A 22630-nucleotide genomic window follows, 5' to 3' on the forward strand; every position below is an offset into this window, starting at 1 on the left:
AAGAGTGACAGTTATCCAAGTGTTAAGTCACCAGGACAGGTGGGATAGTGTACTATAATACTATATGATATAATTGTAATCATAAAAAATCTATTGGTGTGGTAAGGATTTATGATAAGTGTGTCTGTTATGATTACTTCAGCAGTTCTCTTCCTCCTCTTAATGTTAGATCATGATGCTGCTGAAATCCTGAGCAATACATCATGTAAAGAGTTTGAGGTGTTTGGAAAGAAATGCCAGATTCTCCAGCTATAGATCTCTCAAACAAGCTTAGTCTGCTCTAAGAGTATTTTTATGTCACCTGTTGGCTCTGAACTGAAGCATCAGATCTCAAATGCATTGTCCTGTCTTCTAGAGCTGTCATTGAGTAACTGCAAAAGTGGGGTGGAGACTGACCTCTTTAAAGTTATTTTCCTCTTCTAAATATATGCATCTCTAGGTTAATGATGTTGAACAGTGCATGACCTTTCAATGAGTCAAGGGTGAGCAGAGCTCAACATATTAGATGCAAATTTCATGAGTTGAGTGTAACGCCCCTTTATGTTTAAGCTTCACCATCCGTCAGTAAATGCATATTCAGAGTTCAACATGGGTGAAACTCATTTAATCTAAGTGCCTTTAACATGGATCATGGATAACATGCTTTGATATTAATTAAATGTGTCGAAAGGTTTCATGGGACACAGGAGAGTTTAATGTTTAAATTGATCCTGTAGCCTTTTAAATTGCATTAGCAAAGCTCTCAGTCTGATAGATCTGTATTATGTAGTATATAGGTGTGCATAATGAAACATATGTCAAGGAAAAGAAATAATAATCTCATAGTGGGTGCATGGATATGGTATGGCCAACCTCTTCGTCAGTCAAAGCTAGCTTATATATTAAGAGGGACCAATGCACCCCGGATAATTAGAAGTATATCTGCACAATGTGGATAGTAAAATAGTACAAATCAGCACCATGCTTACAACAGCACAGAGTATTGTTAAACAAAACCATCAAGAAAATTATTTTAAACACATTAACAAAACACTTCAACAAGTCCCATGACCATTAACACAACAAGTCCCATGACCATTACAGCCCACTATAGTGGTTATAGTGCCAGGAAAGCCCTGACACCCAACCTTCCTCCCCTCCCAATTTGTAATTTTAGATTTGTTTGACTTTCTACCTGGAATCTGCTGAGCTCCACCTCCCACCTCCACTACTTCACATGGAGAGCTGGAAGCTCCTAAGCAGAGGCTTCAATTAGCTCTTCTGAGTTAAGTTCTGCAGCACAATTTCGCTCTCAGCCAGGCTTAGCTCAGAGAAAGAGCTACTGGCTCTTTTTTGGAAGTAGTGTCACACAATACCAAAGTAAAAAAAGTTATTGATTAGTTACAATATTGTTATTGTAGTATAAGCCCTGATTGGATAAATGGAATATAATCAAAGCCCAAACGATGTTTTCTAAATAAAGTAAATAAAGACATAAATAAACATGACATTTAAACATATACTAGGATATTTACCTTAAGGAGCAAATAATATAATTATTTTTTTTTACTTTTATCTGCAGGTTTTCTGTGACTACCATGGTCATTCTCAGAGGAAAAATGTGTTTTTCTATGGATGCAGCATTAAGGAGACCCTTTGGCAGGCTGGTTGTGTTGTGGATTCATCTGTTCTTCTAGAAGATGTTGGATACAGAGTACGTATGTGTGGACTACTACTGCTTAGTGTTAAAGTAATTGTCAATAAACCAGGCATTAACACTTATAAGATGAAAATTAAAGAAAAAAATATACCAACATTTGTTATAGGCACGTAAGCAGATGTTTTTCCCAATCATCTTTGTTCTGGAATTAATACGATTACAGTGTTCAGGGCTGTATTCAAAGTGAATTATCTATATTGAAGTATAACATTTTCTGGTTTTATAGTAGACTATATATAAAAGTCTGAGTTAGAGTCTTTGGATTTGATTCATGCTTTTCTTTCTACATCTCTGGAATGCCATTTTGTTATTTTGGTTTTTATAGTATTGTGTAGATTTTTTCCCCCAAACTGGAAAAGTTACAGAAAAAATAAAGAGGGGCATAGGGGAAAGAAAGAAGTAGGTAAAGAAGGTCACAGTAAAATAGACTGTTTCAGTGAGAAACAATTAACCACTCTGTGGTTCCTAAAAGTGATTAAAAAAAGCATGATGCATGATATGTATCATTATTATAATGGCATCCAAAGGACCCCATACAAAACATGGGGATATTTACTTGTTTCTAGTATTTCATGATTGGTTGAGTAACAGCGGTCAGAATATGAAACAGCAGCACTTAATGAAAAAAATATATGCTATCAGAGTATAATGTAAGCTGTAGCGTTTCAATGTTAAGATGTATATATCTCACCAATCTATTTGCACAATGTGTGGTGCCCTTTAACCCCTTAAGGACACATGACATGTGTGACATGTCATGATTCCCTTTTATTCCAGAAGTTTGGTCCTTAAGGGGTTAAACATGCCTAGATGTCTTTATCATCTCTTCATATAGAGCAGCTTTTCAGTAGTAGGAATTACTGTAGTTTGTAACACTGTGTGAGCAGACTCCTCCTATTGCCCTGTGATGGTGATGCAACTTGTCTAATACTGCAACTATCTGAATATAAGAGAATCTATCTGCAGGTTTTCAAATGACATTTTCCAATATATGGACAGGTATATAAAATTATATATACATTTCCAATAAATGGACAGGTTTCATAGATGATTCCAATTAGAGTTGACTATTATGTATTTAGGTGACCACTGTAAAAGGGGCATATGGTTGTAAGTTGTGTCTTTTTAATTTTTTTATTTTTTTGAGAGGGGAACATAGTTTGTGGGGAAATCAAAATAGAGAACTAGTTACAGTGATTCATCTTAACATACTGCATCAAATAATCAGAGGGAGAGCTTTAAACACATTAAAGAATTGGAGAGAAAGCTTTAAATTTAGAGCTTGGCAGGCAGTACATCTCAATGGTATAACTTAATAAGGGATAACCCGTCTCCTATGAGTTGAAGGTGGTTTAACTTCATTCCAAATACTATTTGGAAACCTCTATTATTCTAGAATGTTTAGAAATGGAAAATTTATTGCAAAATGAAAATCAGATTAAAAAAAAACACACAAACAGTAATTGGCCTGGCACAATAAAATCTCAAGGGTGTGAGTTTTTGCTTTAAATAGTATTCCTTACAAGTGTACCAAACTTACAGTCATATATCGTACAAGGCCAGAGGTACTTAAACTATTAATATTTCAGGTCTTCTCAAGGGAAGATGAAACATTGGTTGCAACATAATTAGAACATAAAAGTAAAGTTGATGAAAGCAAAGCATTTAACTGCAAGAGAGATTTAGGAAAAATATTGCAATGTATGTTTCCTATCTAAAGTACCATAATACATTGAATTGCTTTGTTTTGGTGAAGTTTTTATATTTGTAATATTTTTGATTGTAAAATATTTACAATATTTATGTTGATATTTTTCCAAATAGACAAATTTCTATGCAAACCACTATCAATTGGGAATAAATTTTCTCAGTGAAGTTTTGTTGGGATTTTTTAAAAAATGCTGAAATATATAGTAAATAAATCAATATGTTTCAAAGCAAAAAATGCGTAAGTGCCTAGATGTCAGATGGATACCACTAGACTTGGGCATTCGTATTCATACAAATGGATTTTTGGATGAAAATCTGAATTTCTGTCCATTATTCTAAATACTGTAAAATGAACTAATGAATGGGCACTAAACAAAATTCCTCCATGTGCCATTTATTTGTTCATTTGCACGTTGTATTACACTATCTGTAAGAGAAAATGTATTTCCCGTCCGAATACATTCAGACGAAGTGAAAATTGATCTAGTGCCCAAGTCTAGATACCACTAGAATGTATCCTTTCTCCTTTTTTCTGCATAATTTGCATAATAACAATGTTTCTTGTGGCATGGATATTGAAAAAAGCCTACTTGGGAAACATCGTATACCTTAACATATTTTTAATTTAGTGAGGCATTAGCAAGATACTAGCTGAGGCTTTTTAATCATTTTATGTGCAATCTTCTATTTTCCTTTCTGTTGCCTTTATTATTAAGAGTTAATGTTTGGTCTGTTTTTTATCTTTTACAATCATGTGTCTATGTACACTATTCTTGTTTTTCTATGGGAGCTTTTGAATCATGAGTAGCGGAAGTACTCCATTTTCTGAAGTCTCCCTCCTTTTAGTGATTTATACAAAGTATATATGCTAACACTTCTTAAAGGAGAAATTTAGTACACCCACCTTCACAATTAATTATTAGGTAATCACTGATGAAAACAAATTGTTAAAAAGTATTTATAAATTACACAAAAAATAGATGATTGCAAATATTGCGGGAATAAGAAAGAGGAATAATGGTAAATGCAAGAAAATGATAGAATGAGAGAATCAAATGAACAATTAGCTTGTTTGGATTGTTTTCTTTGAGTTATGTTGGAACTATTTACCTTACCTAACCTTACCTAAAGGATAATATATTCATATTCAATTCAAAGAGCTAACGTTGGATATTTGGGTAAAATAGATCAAGTTCCACTGCCGACGGCTTTGAGTATTATGTATACAGTAATTTTGTCTTTTTTTTATTTATATAATGCAAATAAGATAATATGTAACAACTGATCAGTTGATTTATAAAAGGTAAAATGAGAGACTAAGTAGAAATTGTACCCTCACTTGCTCATTTTTGTTTGATTCTCCATAATATGTATCATTCTTTTTACAGACATTACCAAAAATTCTGGATAAAATAGCCCCAGCATTTTCAATGGGCAGCTGCAGCTTTTTGGTGGAAAAATCACGGGAATCAACAGCTAGAGTCGTGGTATGGAAAGAGATTGGTGTTTTGAGAAGTTATACCATGGAGAGCACCTACTGTGGATTCAATCAAGGATCATATAAGGTGTGAGATCTATTTTTCCTTTGACTCAAGTAACACACTAATATAGTCCATGTGAATGCAAATATAGCTTAAACGTCTTTCTAGTGTATATTTGTTTGTAAACTAATGTGTTTGTGCTGTCATTATACAGTCAGAAAGTATTAATGAGGTGATGGTCTTTGATATTTGTCCATGCTGTATAATCTGCTCAAACTTCAGCATACAGCTAGAGAAAATATTAATTTCTTGATGAGTAGTGTTATACATCAGCCGTGAGATAAATATCTCACAGTGATTAATGGGCCCGCTCATATATCTTTGGCTAGACTTTGTTCCATATAGAATCACTTACACTTCCTGAATCAATTACCCATGTTTCGTGTGAAGGGTACACTCTAACAAGCGCGGCTATCATCTCCATCAATACCATCTGTTTCTGTGTGTTTCAGTCTGTCACAAATGTGTAGGCTATCTCTCTAGTGCACAGCAAAGCAATATGTTGGCATTTATAATTACAGATTCTTACAACGCATACAAGTGTAGGGTTATGGAATTTGAGGTTTGAGATACAATTTTTACCTACTCAACTGATACAAAATTATATTGTAAAATAGGATTACTTTTCTCTCTGGTTCCTTTTTATATGCTTAATACAGTAAAATGTGAGTAGTATTTTTTTTGTAAGACAACTGAGAGCAATCTAACTACATTTCATTTATAACAAACAAATGCTGTAATAATTGATTGCTTTAAACATGCAACTATTTCTCAGTCTGTGTGAATCTATGCAAGGCGTATTTCATTTGCAGTTATCTCACTTTTACTTTTTTCATGTGTTTCCCTAATATAAAGGTTTTCCAAATCCGTCTTTCATGAACCTCTAGCCTACCTGAATTATATAGGCACTTTAATGGAGCCACAGCAATGTTTCAACCATAAAGGTCTTTATCAAGGTCTTTATCAGCTTGCTTGATAAAGGCCTTCATGGTCCAAACGTTGCTGTGGCTCCATTAAAGTGCCTATACTTTTGAACCAAGGAGTGCCTGGACCTTTATTTTTTTTTACAATATTGGGGATCTGGTGTTTGGTTCCGGTACAGCAAAAGCACCCTGGTTCAGATTGATGGGAGTGAGTGCAGTTCCCTATACATTCAACAATACCTGAATTATATGTGATTTCCTATAATGAAATAAAACAAGTGTCATTGCCACAATTTTTTTAAAAAATAAGGTTATCTGAATCATTGCTCAGTTGTAGTCAGCCACCCAGCTGGCTTTATATACAGCATACACTATGGGTAGTGTAAAAATGGTAAGAGAATGAGACAGTGCTGGTCAACTTACAGGCAGCAACCCTTAAAAGGCTATCCCTCAAAACCCTTTAAACAAAGACAAATAAAAACCACAATAAAAAAGGCTGCGCCACAATAAATAATAAAGAATAAAAATAAGCAAAGTCCAAATAAAAAGAAGTCCAACTTATATATCCTTACGAATGGTCTTTAACCCCTTAAGGACACATGACGTGTCTGACACGTCATGATTCCTTTTTATTCCAGAAGTTTGGTCCTTAAGGGGTTAAGGAAGTTAGTGCAATGATGGGGTCTTCAGATATTGTAGTGGTTCCACTTATATAGAGGATAAAAAGAGAGGGACAACCAATAGTGCAATATGTGTAGCTCAAATATGGACGTAAAGGAAATAATGGTAGAAAACTCACATTTGCAAGAGCTTATATCCAGCTCTGGGGTAAAGCGCGTACAGCGGTATAATCCCCGCTTATGAGATATGTAGTGGGTACCTCTCCGTCACTGGTGTCCAATTCTCAGAAAAAAAAGAGACAGCCAATAGTGCTCACTGTATGACAGTGTCAATATAAATTAATTGAAAACGTACTTACAAATGAAGAGCAGACCGACTGCTCTGTGATATCAGCATAGGTAGATTGATCCCCACCTAGGATTTATTTGGGTGCAGGAAACTTCCAAAAGGTTATAAAACCAATAAAAGTAAAAAATAGATAAAATAATTTAATATTGTGTATTTTTATATTACAAGTATTTTGGTAATTTGTTTGTGCCAGTTATCTTTTTTATATACACATAATTTTTATTCTACCCTGGCTTTTTATTATTTTATCTATTTATCTAATTTAAGATAATTATTGGTTTGAATGCCGAATCTGATAACTATGTTTAACATACAAATATCGGATTTGGCAATTCATTTCCATCTATCAAGGACATAATCCTCAATTAATGGCCTTGAAACTTTTTACTGCTAAAGACCCAGTAATGGACAATTAATGCAACAGCAATACAAGCTACTGCAGAACATCTATTATTATTAAACCAGCTATTTATCAATACAGAGAGCCTGTACATTATCTGAGTTTTTCAAGAAAATGAGGCATCAATAAATCTAAGTAATTTTTTGGAATAAAAGTCACAGTTGCTGCGGAACATCTTGTGTAACTTTAAATAGTTCCCATGTAAGTGTTAAACAATAGGAAAAAAACCAAGTAATCAAGGGAATAAATCATGCAAAGGCGCTTCTTCATGTAGTTAAGATGATCATCAATTTAAGTCTTTTATCACAGTTTTTGGGGTGTTTTTGGCACCGCAGCATATTGCACATTCCACATCTTCAGGAACTAGTGTCCCTCCTCTGAAGTACAAATTACAAAACAGAAGCTTGACAGGGAATCCCCATCTATATTTTACTCGATAAGCCATCAATTCTCAGTAATAGATGTAAATATATTTTACTCCATAAGCGCTCAACTTCTCAGTAATAGATATAAATTCCTGACTTTTAATCAAAGTGGCTGTGGATGAGTCTTTTTAAAATGTAAATGCTTTAAAATCAAAAGGTAAACTAAATCCTTCTTGCAATTTGTCCATACATTGATCTACGGCATGAAGAAAATTAAATGTTAATGACACGCTGAACATAAGCTGTTAATTCACCCAGATATAGCTCTCCTCCCCAGATCTTTCCCTTGCCATCCTACAATGTCTCACTGCTTGCCTTTTTTCCATCTCTGATTTATTGTCCTCCTGCTTTCTGAAACTCAATCTCTCTAAAAGTGTGCTTCTTGTAATTCCTCCTCATAATAATGATCCTCCTTTTCACCTCTCACTTCAAGTTGATGGCACCTGCAACCCTCCTTCCTTGCAAACCAGCTGATTTGGTGTTATCTTTGACTCTGGCTTCGCTTTTGAGCCTCTGTTGCCAAATCCTGTTGATTCAACCTTAAAAACATTGCCCAAGTCTGCCTATTTCTTACCCAAGATGCTGCTAAGGAACTTGATCATGCTCTAGTAATTTATTGCATTTATGACTGTAATTCTCTCCTAATTAGTCTTTTCAGAAGCTATACTGCCCCCCTACAATCTGGAAGGAATGCTGCTGCCAGTCTGATTTTCCTCTCCAGTCGCTCCTCTCACACCTCACCCCTCTGTCAGTCCTTACATTGGCTTTCTGTATCCCATAGGAGACAAATCAACATTACCTAAAAAGCACTTTAACCCCTGTTATATTAATTCACGGATTCATAGGTATACTCCTTCTCGGTCTCTTCGCTATGCCAGTGACCTTCTCCTGTCTGCTGCTTGTCGGCCCTTGAGATCTCTTTTACACAAACCCCTTACATACTAAGTAGGGATATGGTGTATCAAAAAAAACAAACAAAAAAAAAAAAGAAAAGTTGGGGAGATACCATTAAAACATTACTCTAAGGATAGAAACCAGGGAGAAATGTGTGCATCTTTTTTATAGTTGGATTGTGATATTAAGGAATATTTATTTTATATTTAATATTATATTTTAAAATATTGTATTAATTATATTTTAGAACAGATAAACAAGCTCTATGAAAACATGCTGGATTACAAGCAAAGCACCATATGTTTTGTCCTCCTTGTTGGACTTCGCGACAGGCCACAGGAGAGAGTAGATGTAGTAATAAAATAATCTAAAAGCAATAAATATATATATATATATATAAAAAAAAGTTATCCTGCATTTATCCTGCAGGTCCATCTCATGAAAGGAGTAAGCTCTGCATCTTTAAAAAATATATAATTGCATTATCAATCTAGTAATTATCTTGGTAAATTATCAACTGAGTTTAGCTTCCACCTTTAGTCAAGTTCAAGGTAAGCAGTCTTCACATATTGCTGACTTTTGCCTATTAACGACTCATTTCTAATTTCTTTATTTTATTTTTAAAATATTTTACCAGGATGAATACATTGAGATTTCTCTCGTTTTCAAGTATGTCCTGGGTCTTTGTCCACAAAACATTGCATTGTTACAATAGGATGCGATCATTAAATGTCATTCTACTACTAATAGCCTGTAAATATTTGTAGCCAAAAATACAGAGTATTTTGCAACCTTCAGACCAATGTTTTGTGGCCAACCGGTACTAATGTCTGCCCCTACAGAAACCATCAGCGACAATTCATTGTAGTGCATGTAAGATAAGTAAAGCAATTGTTTTTCTCCTGATTCCAATGATTCTATTACTTTACCCCAAGGTCACCTTTCATCTGTCTTCACTCTGTTTAGCAAATAGTGTCCTCACAAGGGGGAACCAAAACTGCTCTTATCAAAAGGGGTGACACATACTCCCGTTGCTCTTTCTACAGTACGAAAGTTGGGACTCCTTTGTATCAGTGTTCCAGATCAGTAAATCACTCTATAATTGTTGGGTATAAAGCAGGAGTCACATATTTCCGAACTCGCATACAGATTGTTATTGCAGCTGTATTAATAGTTATATGTGCATTTGTTTCTGGACTATTTCATTGATGCACAGTATATGGATTTATGTAAATATATAAGTATATAAACGTATTATGTTAATACCTTAAATGGCAGTGATCGGTTGACAATATCTGATGCATTATGCCTTCTTTTTTTACCGGTGCAAATACTGTTCAAAGAACTGTGACCTTTACATATCCTTTGATAGTCCTAATGGCTTTTTATAAAGATTTTTTACAGGATAGTGCATTATTTATCATACATGATAGCTTCACGTACACTGAGTAAAAATACTTTCCTTAATGTTGCATTTGTGGCTAATCTAGAGTGGATTTATTCAATACTAACATTACCATGTAACATCATGCGTAATATAGCAGATCTAAGATCTCCCTTTAGACCAAACACCATTGTATTTACAATATTTTTTATGGATGCTTACATCAATGTTTAGCAATATACCATTATTATTTAGCACTCATTTTCATCTGCTAAGGATATTGTCCTCAGTGGACATGGTCCCCAGAGAGATATATTTCATGTCCTAATAATTCATATGAAAATATTGATCTTACCCATTATATGACAAAAGACATTCTGAGCAGGGTTTGTTCTCTTTACACACAAGAAAATTCACTTTAGCACCGAAAACAATTCTGTACAAATGACAACTGATGGAACACTTACGGCAGATTGCTTGTGTTTTATAAAAAAATAAATTTAAAAAATACATATTATAATGTATACATATTACAGGATTTAAGAAGATAATACGTTCCATAGAAGGAAGGTTAGGATAAACATTCATGATCAGACTTGGATGGATGAATGAAAATGTATCTTTTTAGCTAGTGCTTAAAACAGATGCATCTGAAGATGGTTTCAAGTTAAGAGTCTGAAAGCTGTACTCACCAAGCAAGCCATTTTTTAGATGTGCAAGCGAGAGGGAGCAAGAGGACCTCTACATCTTTGCTCTTATTATTTGAGTTCTTATACAGCACATTTATTACTACCATAGGGAATAATGTGAGGATAATATGTGAGGTGAGGATAAACACTTCTCTCTCACAGGGGACAAACAGGAGTTTTAGCCTCCAGAAACCCCTTTATGGATAAGGCTGTTGAGTACAAACAGCATGACCTATTAAGGATGTCTCAGATCAGGTCCAGTATTAATGGTGTTCCTCAGCTGGTGTCACTCAATAACACACAATAACATTCTCTTAAAGTGACTGCTTGGGATGCACATGATGGATAATACATTTTTAATTGTAAAGAATGAGACAATATGTTCAAGTAATATTTAGCAAGTTTTTTTGTGAATGATCATAAGTCTAGTGTTTTTATGTTTACTTCAGGTTTTTCTTCCTAGAAAAAATCCTACTGATTACAGCTCCAATATAGAAATATAGCAATACACATTTATGTTCCTGACCCTATCGTGTTCCTTTCAGATTTTTACGACTGTAAACACGAGTTACTAATATTATCAAATTAAAGTTATCTTTACTGTTAGTGTGACAGTGAGGAAAAAAAAATGTCCTTCATTATGAAGTAATTACGATTATACACTTACCTATATTTATACTTATTGTGAAAATGTGTTTTAAGAGAATTTATATAACACATTGTACTTATATTAGTGTATCACCTGCACATTTATTTTCTAATCAATACCAATACACATTTATATTCTAATGTAATCATTGATGATGCATATTGTTTTTTTTTTTGTAAAATGTATTTTAACATCGTGAGTCAAACTGATGTTTTAATTGCATCACCTGATATTCAATTTTATGTTTCTCTGCTGCTAATCATATCACTCAACCTGCCAAAATGGATTGCCATTAATATCTTCTTATTATGGTTGTGCATCAAACCACATTCTTGGTCCAACTGAACATTCCATCAGCAGTAAAATATTCCACCCACTCCCATCTGTATATAAAGTAAGCACTTCATTTTGTCAAGATGCACAGATATGATTTTTTTTTTCTGAACATTTGCTGTACAATCATTCTGCCACATTACTATCAGTGGATTACTATATGTTCAAGGCAAACAATGGTGTTCTATGTATTTTCAAAATATATATAACTCACTAAAGCTTGGTAGAATACTAAATAACAAGCATTACAAAGCAATATATATTCTGCATTATATATCTATGCAAGACAAGCATTTTAGACAGCATGTACCCCCAAAATACACAGGGGGATCTGTACCAAATAGAAATCTACTGCAGAGTGTATGCAACACAACTTCGTTACACCAGCCCTGGTTTGCAAGGAATAACATGTTCTGCCACTTTACATCATGGGTTTGTGAAATTAATCAAAATCTTTTATTGCTTTAGTTCAGTTACATTTTAAACAGATCAAACCGAACACCAATATTCCTATCACAAAGGGAGAATGGCAAATCCTACCTGTCAAAACAAAGCACAGCTCAGATTTACTTAGGCGGGTTTCATTTTTACTGAGAAGTCTTTGTTTGAAGAGAGCCTTTGGGATTTTTCTGTCTTTTAAGCTGTCCAGGATTGAGAATGAGTCGGAAACACTAAAGGAATCAGAGTATCTAAGTGTGTGACAGCCATAGTGATGAGGAGATTATTCCATGCTTGGACTATTTATATTTTATGATGTCATATTCTGCTGATTATAATGGCAAAGTGAACAAAAATGTTAGTATAATTCAAGTCACGTGTGGACTGAAATTCGAACCACATGTTAGAACTACAATTCCAATGATACTTATAGGGACACGGTAACTTCTTCATCTCTTTGAAATGGTTATAGTGTCTAAAGGGTCTCTTGGTGTCATTCTTCTATTGTTGCTTTTTACTGTTAAACTGTTCTTAATTATTTAATTCTAAATGAGAGTCCCCACCAACCCATCCTCTCAATGTTGCTTGGTTAAAGAATATTAGCCTGAGCATGAGCGGGTATGGCTAAGGAAGAGTGTAATCTCTAACTTATAAATATTTCCATTGGGGGTCATTCTGGCTATCTATCTATGTCTCTCTGGCTATCTATCTGTCTGTCTGTATTTTTATTTATCTAAAGACACTGTAAGGTTACATATAAACATTTTGGAAGCTGTCCACACAAACGTAGCTGGATATTTGACCAACTGTTTGCAGAACATTTTGGAGAGCTAGCAGTCATTGTATAGTGACTTATGAGGACTGTTCCCAGAAATTCTGGTAGTAACTAGAGTGTAGTATAAAAAAAAAAAAAAAAGGAATCAAAATTCACCTACAAAAAAAAAATAAAAAAAAAATTCAAAAAGGATTCTTCCACTTTTGCATGGTGGCCTTTTACATAATTATACAAAAGCATGCCAGTGTAGTCCTCTTCATAACAGAATATAATGTTGTTGTTTTTCTTCTTCTAAGAAAAATATGCAATTTTTACTGCCTGACTAAAACTCTGCAGTTTAGTATAAAGTATTTTTCTCACATTTGAAGTAATGCTAATTCATGTATTTTACTGCACAATAGTGTAGCAATCAAAATCCCTTGTTTGCTATCTTAATGTACCACATTATGTGCATTTACAACCCTTTTGAGACATTAATGGCCTCTGAGTTAATGCTACAAAGAACAGAACTAACATGTTTCCTTATTGAACTAAGCAATATCCCCCCAGTGGAGATTTGCTTGCCACCTAGTGGCTTATTAAGAATACTACAATGGATTTTACTGTACTGTATAACAAACAGTTAGTGGAAAGGTATGCAATACTGATAAATAACTAACATGGTTATTCACTAAAGTGAGAATTCAAAGTTGAATTAAAATCTATGGTCAAAGTAGCCAAACTGGAAACATTCAGCTATGCATTCAGCTATGCTACTCTTTTTTGTTTTAATTACAGATTAAGAGCTCTGTTTATTAGAGCCCCCAGCCTCTTTTTCTGGCCTTTTGCCACAATTTAAATTTACTAACTTGCATATCTTAGCAGCAACACCAATTAATTAATGTTTTTGTCCCGAGCACAAGCACTCCATAAGAACCTATAGAAATCACAATGCCATTTCGTATTTCCTAAATGTTGTTTTAAAAAAAAATCAATTTTTCTGATGTAAAATCTCACTAAGCAAGCACCACTAATCAAATTACCTCTTTCAGTGTCCTAGTGGAGAGAGATATGGCACTAAAGATGAAAATAATAAAAAATACAGTCATGCTCAGTATGTAGTAACAGTGTGCTGATTAGGACACAGAGAACTGGTCAGCACTCCATAGGCATGTAATAAATAAGTAAATAAATATATGCATAATATATATATATATATATATATATATATATATATATATTTGGGTCCCCTGGACCTCAGTAATACAGAGAAGTTGCCTGATGAATGGCTCCTATTGAATCCTTCACCCTATTAGTGGTGGGATGAAGGGTAATTTCATGGAGCCCAGGAAAATCCTAGTCACCTGGACCATTGCAATTTTCTGCCCATGCTGGACTGAGTAGGTTCCCAGTCTTCTGTGCCCTGTAGTAAAATATAAGGGGACCTCTTAAAGAGCTTATGGGTTTCCCGATCTTCTCAGCCCTAACAGAACAAGTGGATCCAGGGGAGATCATCGGGGCAATATGACAGACCAGCAATGCCTGTCCTTTAAAACTACTATTAATTTATTCTATTGCATGATTGCAATTGCGACCAACTTGTATCAGTTTACAGGAACGGCACCCCAGCAACTAACAGCTTTCTACTGGGATGGATTCCAAGTTCCAAGCTTGTGATCTCATACCCTCCCACTACTTGCCGGTCCCATGGGTGAATGAGTGCATGTCTGTATGACAGTATGCGTGACCATATGTTTCTAATGATGGATTCGTGAATGTGTCAGTATGAGTGTGAGTAAATGTATGTCCTTGTTTTTTTTTCATTGTTAATTTTTTTTATTTTCATTTCTTACATACACAGAAAAAACAACATAAGTTATAAACAATAATAAAACACAATAACATGAAATTAAATAAAATAAAAATACATAAATAAAATAAATTCAATTTTGCTTTTCTTTGCTATTGCCTTAATTTCATTTATAATCCTCATATTCAACTTATACAAGTGTGCAAAGTAAAAATAATTGACATTGACAATTAGTTCTTACTCACAAGCGGAATGCCCAGCATATTCGTCCTGTTTTAACAGTTTTAACAATTTTTTACTTAAATCTTTCAGCTTTGCAGTCATACCCTATCAATTATTCATTAATATGCAATAATATACACGCTTTAACCTCATATCTCTTTTAGTCTATTCCTCCTTTTGCTATAACCTCTATTTATACCTTACACCTATATGCTAACCAATCTTGCCATGCTTTTTCATGGCCACCATCTCTTCCTTCTATTTTATTTACTATTCTCTCATATTGATACGTCTTGTCTACTCTTTCCTGCACTTCCAAGATATTTGGTGGGATTGTTTTTTTCCAATTTTGAGCAATGCTTATTTTTGCAGCGATTAATATATGAATGATAACTACATTATTTTTTATTCGACTCCACTCTTGGTATATATGTAAAAGATAGAACTCGGGTAAATTTGGTATCACTGTATCCATTAAATTTTGAATTAATAATTTAATATCGTTCCAAAACTGTACAAGACGAGAGCATCCCCCAAAAATATGTAATAAAGTTCCCTTCTCCCTTCGACACCACCAAATGTATGTCTTTGAGTGCAGTGTTTGAGTGTAGCAAAGGAGCAGGGATATATTTACAGGAATGTAAATGGTGGATTTGAAGAGATCTAATTTGGGAAAGGAAGGTGTTATTGACAGAGAAATTAGTTGGATCTGGGTAAGCAGTGAGAAGGTTGGTACTAGTAGCAGGCAATATATATAATTAGTATAGGAAAGGAAGAGGCTAATTGCAGAGCAATGTCGAGATCTATTTTGAGAAAGGGTTAATTGGTAGAGAGAGGGATTGTTATTGGGTAAGGAATACTGTGGGAATGTAAATTGAAAAAGGAAAGGTTGATTGGCAGATTAATGTTGGGATGTGAATGTTGGGGAGAAGGGGTATTTCAGCAAAATATGTGAAATTTTATTTTTTTGACATCGGGGTATGTTAGCAGAGTGGTGTAATATGCAGTGTTTATATGATAGAGCTCTCCAGTAATGTGTATTACATTTAAGTGTATTATAGAGATTTTCAGAAGTGTGCAATATGTTCAAGTATTACGGAACTCCAAGATATTGTGCATGGTATATTAATTTATTTAAAAAAAAATATTTTTGCCAAAATAAAATCTAGACGTGCTCCTCCCGAGATTGAGCTCTGAATCACCACTCCTTCACATTAGAAATTAACCTCTTTTTTTACTAATTTTAGGGAGCAATAGGTCCCACTTGATGTCCAGTCCTCTGGGCTTTAGGAAGTTTAAGGGACCTAAATATAGTGGATAAGGGCAACGGCTACAGCTTTTATTTAAACTTAACATGCCAGTAATACACAGCTGTTGGGATGACTTATCCAAAAGAAAGATGCATCCTCAATTTTGAGAGTCCAGTGCAGCCTGTCTACCGCCATCACCCCTTTAGAAGACTTCCACTCCCCAAACTGATTTAGCACTTATCTGCAACTTTGACTGTGCTATCCATCAACACAAGCCACGAACAAAAACAAAACACATAAAACACCACAAACCGTATACCATCCAAATTCTGGGAGGGTGGGTGGAAAAGAGCTAGAATCCCTATTCTCACTCTCTTCAACTGGTAACCCCCCTCCCTCGAGGACAATTTTTATCTGTTCCCAAACTAAATACATTTATATACCATCATTCCTAATCCCCTTTATCCTGGGCAGCAGTCATGCCTTCCCTTCCTTCTCAGTCCAGGGACATCCTTTACCAGAAACAGAGAATTAGTCATTTACTGATCTGCCATTTTATGTGGTAGTTGAATAATACTAACAGTTATGGTGAATTGTCAGAACAGTACGACTGACAAAGAAAATGTACTCAAATATTCACTAATTATAGCAGTTAATAATAACTGCAAAAGATACAAGACCACATTTTACAAATGGCAGTTACACAGGGAGCAGAATTAATGAGTTTTCTCAAATGAACCTCACAACTCACAACCCAAAGAACTGTGAATAACCTTTGTTGCAACATCATTGAATTTTACAAATTATACACAATTATGAAATGCAGTCATCTCTTGACTTGTGTTTTTTGTGAGATTGCATTATTAAATATAATTTTAAAATGGCTTTGCTCTATATAGAAGCTGCAGATTAATTAAAAGGACATATAATTCTGTCCATATATTCAGGTGAATTTATTAGTGGTTGAAAAAAGTGGCATATATGAAAAATATAGTTACTTTCAGAAGTCAATAAAAAATATCTGGGATATTTACTATCATGGCTCACTAGCTAAAATCTGAACCTAACTCTACCACGTCAGTGAAGTTTCCCTGCATATGTGCATAATTTGCCCTGAAACATGATTAAATAAAGTCACAGATGGCAAAATATCTTCATTGTCTGCAGCCATAATGCTAATCTTAAACACCAGAACTTTATTTTAATTTTATTTTTAAGACTTGGGCAGTGCAATAATAAAATGTGTTTTTCCTATCCACTTAAGCAGAAACAAAACACTGGGTGGAAGAATTTAGTTGCAGCAGCAGGAGAAATGTTATTTGAGATGTATGTATGCATATCACTCTTTTGTTGCAAATCATGGACTGGGTTACTAAGTCTATCCCTCCAGTATGTCAAGCTGTTGGGTCGGAGTGCCTCTTTCCTCTTTATTCTAGGATCACACGGGGAAGCTAACATCAGTTTGGGGCAATTAGCAATTAGTTTAAGAAGACAAGCATTGAGTAGAAATTTCAGATTCCTGACCACTCCTGCTACAAATTCTACGTTTTTGAGGATAGCATTGTTCCTGTTTATGGGATGTGTAAACAAGTGGATGATCTGTTCCAAACTGCATTACTTTGGCTCAAAATTTCTATCATGTCCTTAAATGGAATAAGAACTGACACTAGCTGCTCTGTTAATGTCTAATGTTTAGGTCGCAGTAGGGAGTCAATACTAATGGAGTGGTGAAAAGATAGACTATGGATTCCCCTCTGCTTTCATTCCACCATGCGACAACATCCTGTCATAGATGGTGTCTGGGAACCCCTCTTATGTCTCAAGAGTTACCTTGCCCTCACAGATTTAGGTTCATACTGGCACAACTGAAACAACCCTTTATTCGCTTTTTTTACACTGTGCAATTTGCCCTTCTGGGGGGCTGTGTAAATAATTCTAAACTTTGCAACAGCATAATATATTATCCTCAACACTTGGCCTTGTGGCTGATGATGATGTTGGTGGATTTGCATCAGTGACAGTGGACGATTGGCAACACTAGCCTCACTTAAGTAACCATGATAATTTCATACTGGAATATGATAATTTCATACTGGAATCAATGACAAAATGGCAATCTCCTATCTCCCACACAAAGTTCTTTTGAGTTCCCCTGGCAGTTAGTTTCACACTAGAATCAATGACCCAGGCTCTCCTACTCACGCACAGGCTCAGCAAGGGTAAAACACACAGTATCATTGTAGGTCTGTTTCCCTCAGTAGCTTCAGTTAAAGTGTCTGGAGAAATGCTTATTGGAAGTATAGACTGATTTACTGCTCCTCCTTTTCCTCCTATTTGTCACTTGTCACTAGATCTGTGAATAAAATTAACATATACCGACTGTCCACTAACCATCAATCATCTTTTGTTTTCTGCATCTTGATTGGAGCAGAGATACAGCCCAAGTAATTGTGCAGACTTCTTTTTCATCATTGCAAACTAGCTGCTGACTTAGAGAATGTTTCCAGTTTGAATGTCTTTACATTTTCTTGAAATTAATTTTCAAGTCTTTTTCGCGAGGGTTAATAATACGTGAATATGCTACTTAATAAGATAGTTTGAATAACATGTTTGCATTTACATCTGTAATCTCTATGTAATGAAAACGTATTCCTAGTATGGATCTGAGTTTCACACAGCAAGGGACATTAAAGCAGCTCTTATTACAGCTTCCTTTGGGACTCTTTGCAAGAATATGCAAACACTACCAAAGGTGACAGAGCACTTTTATAGAATATTACTGATGACTGACCAAAAACTATGCCCTTCCTCCAAAAAAGTATGGAAATATATTGGATGCCCATAAAGCAAGGGTTGCTCAACTTTCTTCCTCCACCATACTTTGCAGAAAGAAATGGGAGCAATTCCTTGCTATGTGTGAGTTCCAGTGCCCTCATTGCTTTTCACTCTGAATGCTTATTCAGGGGTGAAAAGGTAAAATAGAGCAATGGACTTGCAATTAACCCATGTCTAGCTGTGCATTTAAAGGGTTACTCCAAGCAACATGACCACGTTAGTGTTTTTTTTTTTTTTTTTTTTTAAATTCTTTATTTTGTTTGTGCGTTATTCGGTTTCATGCATTAGTTTGACAATTACAAGAGATTAAAGTATGCATTACACGAGTATTAGTCAAGTAGTTCAGCACATATTTTCTTTTTATAACATGTTGCATAACGAGTGTGTGCAGTAGTGCTTACAAATGTGTCTGGGTGTATAACCCTTCGTGTGATGGAGGTAGCCCCTGTTTCTGTTCTTCGCGGATAGGGTCACATGGTTGTGCTTCTGTTGAGGCTAGGTACTACTATGTGTAAGTGCACTAGTTCGTAGTTTTCGTGAGAAGTCGAGGGTGGTCTACCCGAGGAGCTATTTTAGCTGTGGACACTTATGTGAGCCGGTCGGTTGCACTGTAGCGTCCTTGTGGGGCCACGGTTCTTACCACGGTAGTGGGGGCCCCTTACCTAGGGGGACTGCGGGGGGGGGGGGGTAGATGCAATTAGCTTGTCCGGAGCCTGTTTGCCTTAGTGAGGGCTCGTGTGCTTGTCACGGAGTGTGTGATTATTTCTGGGTGCGTGGATGGGTGATTGTGGAGGAGTGTGCGAGTTAATAACATATGTAGTAACAGGTGTAACTAAATATCTAAACAGTTATAGAGAAAGAGTAACAGTTCAGTATGCGAGTACAGTAGAGTCCGCCTGAGCCAGGTTGACCAGGCCTTCTTGTAGGCTGTGTCAGGTTTCCGAGCCTGTGCTTGGGGATCGGGGAGTAAATGGCCTCGTGGTAGCTGGATCTCCCATCCCGGATGGTCCTGTTTGGGCTGTTGTCTGGGGTGCGTCCGATAATCCAAAAAGTGTGAGGACTGCCAGTATGTCAGCCTCTGACGTGGCTCTATGAATAGTCCCGTTGTGCGGAATCAGCAGGGTTCGCGGCATGCCCCATCTGTACTGTACGCCTGCGGTTCTCAGGCGGCTTGTTAGGTGTTTTATTGATCTCCGCCAGTGTAATGTCGCTCGAGTGAGGTCTTGGAAAAATAACAGGCTGGATTTTTCGAACAGTAGGGGAGTCTTGCCTCTGATTGCTGCCAGAATTGCCGCTTTGTCTTGTGTTGTAGCACATTTTAGTATAACGTCCCTAGCCTCCGCGGCTGGTGTGTTGTTGCCTGCTGGCAGGCGGAAAATGCCCTCTAGGTTGATTTTTCTGGCAGTGGCTGGTGGTAGTATGGAGGTTAGAAGCCTCCTCACAAAGTGGGGTAATTCCTCTTGGGCGATGTCTTTTGGGACTCCCCTGAGCTTAATATGATTGCGGCGCAGGCGGTCCTCCTGGGCGGCCACCTGCGTCGCCAATGCTTGGTGAGCAGTCTGCAGGGATTGCAGGGCTCCGGTGAGATTGGATGTCTCACTGGTTAATGATTGTATGTCCCCTTCCATGGCACTCACCCTCTCCGCGGTTTTTCGTGCGTCCGTTTTGAGAGTACCAATATCCGCGGCCAGCAGGGATTGAATCTCTTGCATCCAAGTTTGCAAGTCTTGTTTCGTGGCAAAGGTGTTCTCGCTCAGTTCTGTGCCAGCCAGGGGAGATTTGGTTCGCTTGTCTTCAGGCCTTAGCTCCGGTGAGTGAGCCCGCTCCGAAGGTGCTGGCGGGAGGCCTACTGTGGAGGATCTCGTGGCGGCCATTTTGGAGGGTGCGTGTCGTTGCAGCATTTCCCCGATGTTTGGTTGGTCTGGTGCCGATGTCGGGTGCTGTTTTTGTGTGCGGCGCCCCATTGTTGCAGTGGGGCTGCTGTGTAGTGCGGTGACCGTCTCCTCCGATTCCGGGCGGTATTTCGTCCCGATGCTATCTAGGAGAGTCTCCAGGTCGTCTCTCGTGGGAGTGGGGTAGGCCCGGTGTTTTAATTTCACCTTTCCCGGCTTTGCTTGGTGAAAGAAGGGCATTGGTCGGCTCCTCACGATCACCCAATGCTCGGAGTGGGGTTGGTGTCTGCGAGTGGGTTGAGATGTTCGTGATATTCTCAGGTTTATCTTTACGAGGTCGGGAGCTGCTGGAGATGGCGTCCGCTCAGCTCTGCTCCCAAGCCCCGCCCCCGACCACGTTAGTGTTTTAAAGTGGTCATTAGCCACTTTAGTGTTTTAAGGTCATTAGCCAGCGAGGCTTTGGGTTTGTATGATGTTTTTTCTTTGCCTATTTTGAGTAGATGATCATTTACTGACTCAGAGCTTTCCGATGGTGGTCTCAACCAATGAATTAATGGCTGCAAAGACATGTTCAGCCATTCCAGTTGGCTTAGGTAAGGTAAGTGGTAAACCATTGCAATGCAGTTTCCACCGTTCTTGGCGAACACTTGCAGATTACTCCTGGAATCATTACCACTAGAGTTGATAGTAAACCTTAATCCACCTGCTTAATGTCTACAAGCACATTTTATGGTGTACATTTTATAGGAGGGACACTTATGTCCAGGTCAAAGTCGACCTTGATTGGCAGAAATTCTACTGGTCGATTAAAACATACATATATGCCTTTGCCACTATTTGTTTTGTTAAAAGTATTTTAAATGATGACCCTAAATGTCACCCTGTCTTTAATGAGGTTGTATTAGCTCCAGCTTAACATTTGGCATTACAAAGGAAATACTATAAATCAAGACAGTTCACAATTAAGTAGCTCAGTAATTTATCTAATAAATGCAGTCAATGTATACATTTCTAATTTAAATAACCAGAATATTTATTTCATATCTTTTTTCTTTGTACTTTTTTCTGATCTTTAACAACTAAAGTCTGCATATTATTTGTATCAGTGTACATATATCTGGCAATGCAGCAGGCATCTATTTAAATACAACATGTACCGTAAATGCCAGTACATGACAGTGTATCCACTGATAAGAATAAAATAAAATGTATACATGGGTAAATACCATGTCACATCTAACCATTCGGTCCTCAGTTTTAAATCTAATGCTTTTCAGCTGCAATTTTTGTTTTCAAAGAAATTTGTCTGTGCTGGTAATTTGAGTAAACACAATGCACCTGTACGCCTATATATTATAAAATTCAGTTGGAAAAAAGGAATACTGGCAACAGTAACATTTATAAAGTGTATGCTCCAACAAAATGCTAAGTGAAAAAAAGCATTACTTATCTAAAAACATAAATACACATATTTTGTGCAATTTCCAAGCACAAAAGCTTTTATGTGTGCAACTCTTTTCTTAAGCATCTTCAAGGAAGCTGGCGAAGATTGGATTGTCACTTATTATGGTGCAGCTTCATAGAATGGATTGGAGCCTCAGTTGTGGTAGGAATACAACTTGACTAATATAGCATACGGTGCATCCATTCAGTGATAATTATTCTCAAGGAAGAACAAAATATTATCAGTAATATTTCCAAACCAGCAATATTTCCCAAATCAGTCCTCATGACAAATAAACAATCCAGGTTTTGTCCGTACCTCCATTGGAATAAAAAAGGGAAATACATAAATCCTGGACTGTTGGTGACG

At 36.4% G+C, this 22630-nt stretch overlaps 1 protein-coding gene across 1 annotated transcript in view; it reads left to right on the forward strand.

The window, feature by feature from the left end:
- AGBL1 (AGBL carboxypeptidase 1) overlaps positions 1-22630 on the forward strand; it is a 707263-nt gene that overhangs the window by 396866 nt on the left and 287767 nt on the right. Inside the window, exons 20-21 of the mRNA XM_063448878.1 lie at positions 1562-1693; positions 4798-4974. Of these exons, the coding sequence (XP_063304948.1) occupies positions 1562-1693; positions 4798-4974 (309 nt within the window). The remainder of the gene's footprint in view (positions 1-1561; positions 1694-4797; positions 4975-22630) is intronic.

Source organism: Pelobates fuscus, chromosome 3, assembly GCF_036172605.1.
Source record: "Pelobates fuscus isolate aPelFus1 chromosome 3, aPelFus1.pri, whole genome shotgun sequence".
In the NCBI taxonomy this organism is placed as follows: Eukaryota; Metazoa; Chordata; class Amphibia; order Anura; family Pelobatidae; genus Pelobates; species Pelobates fuscus.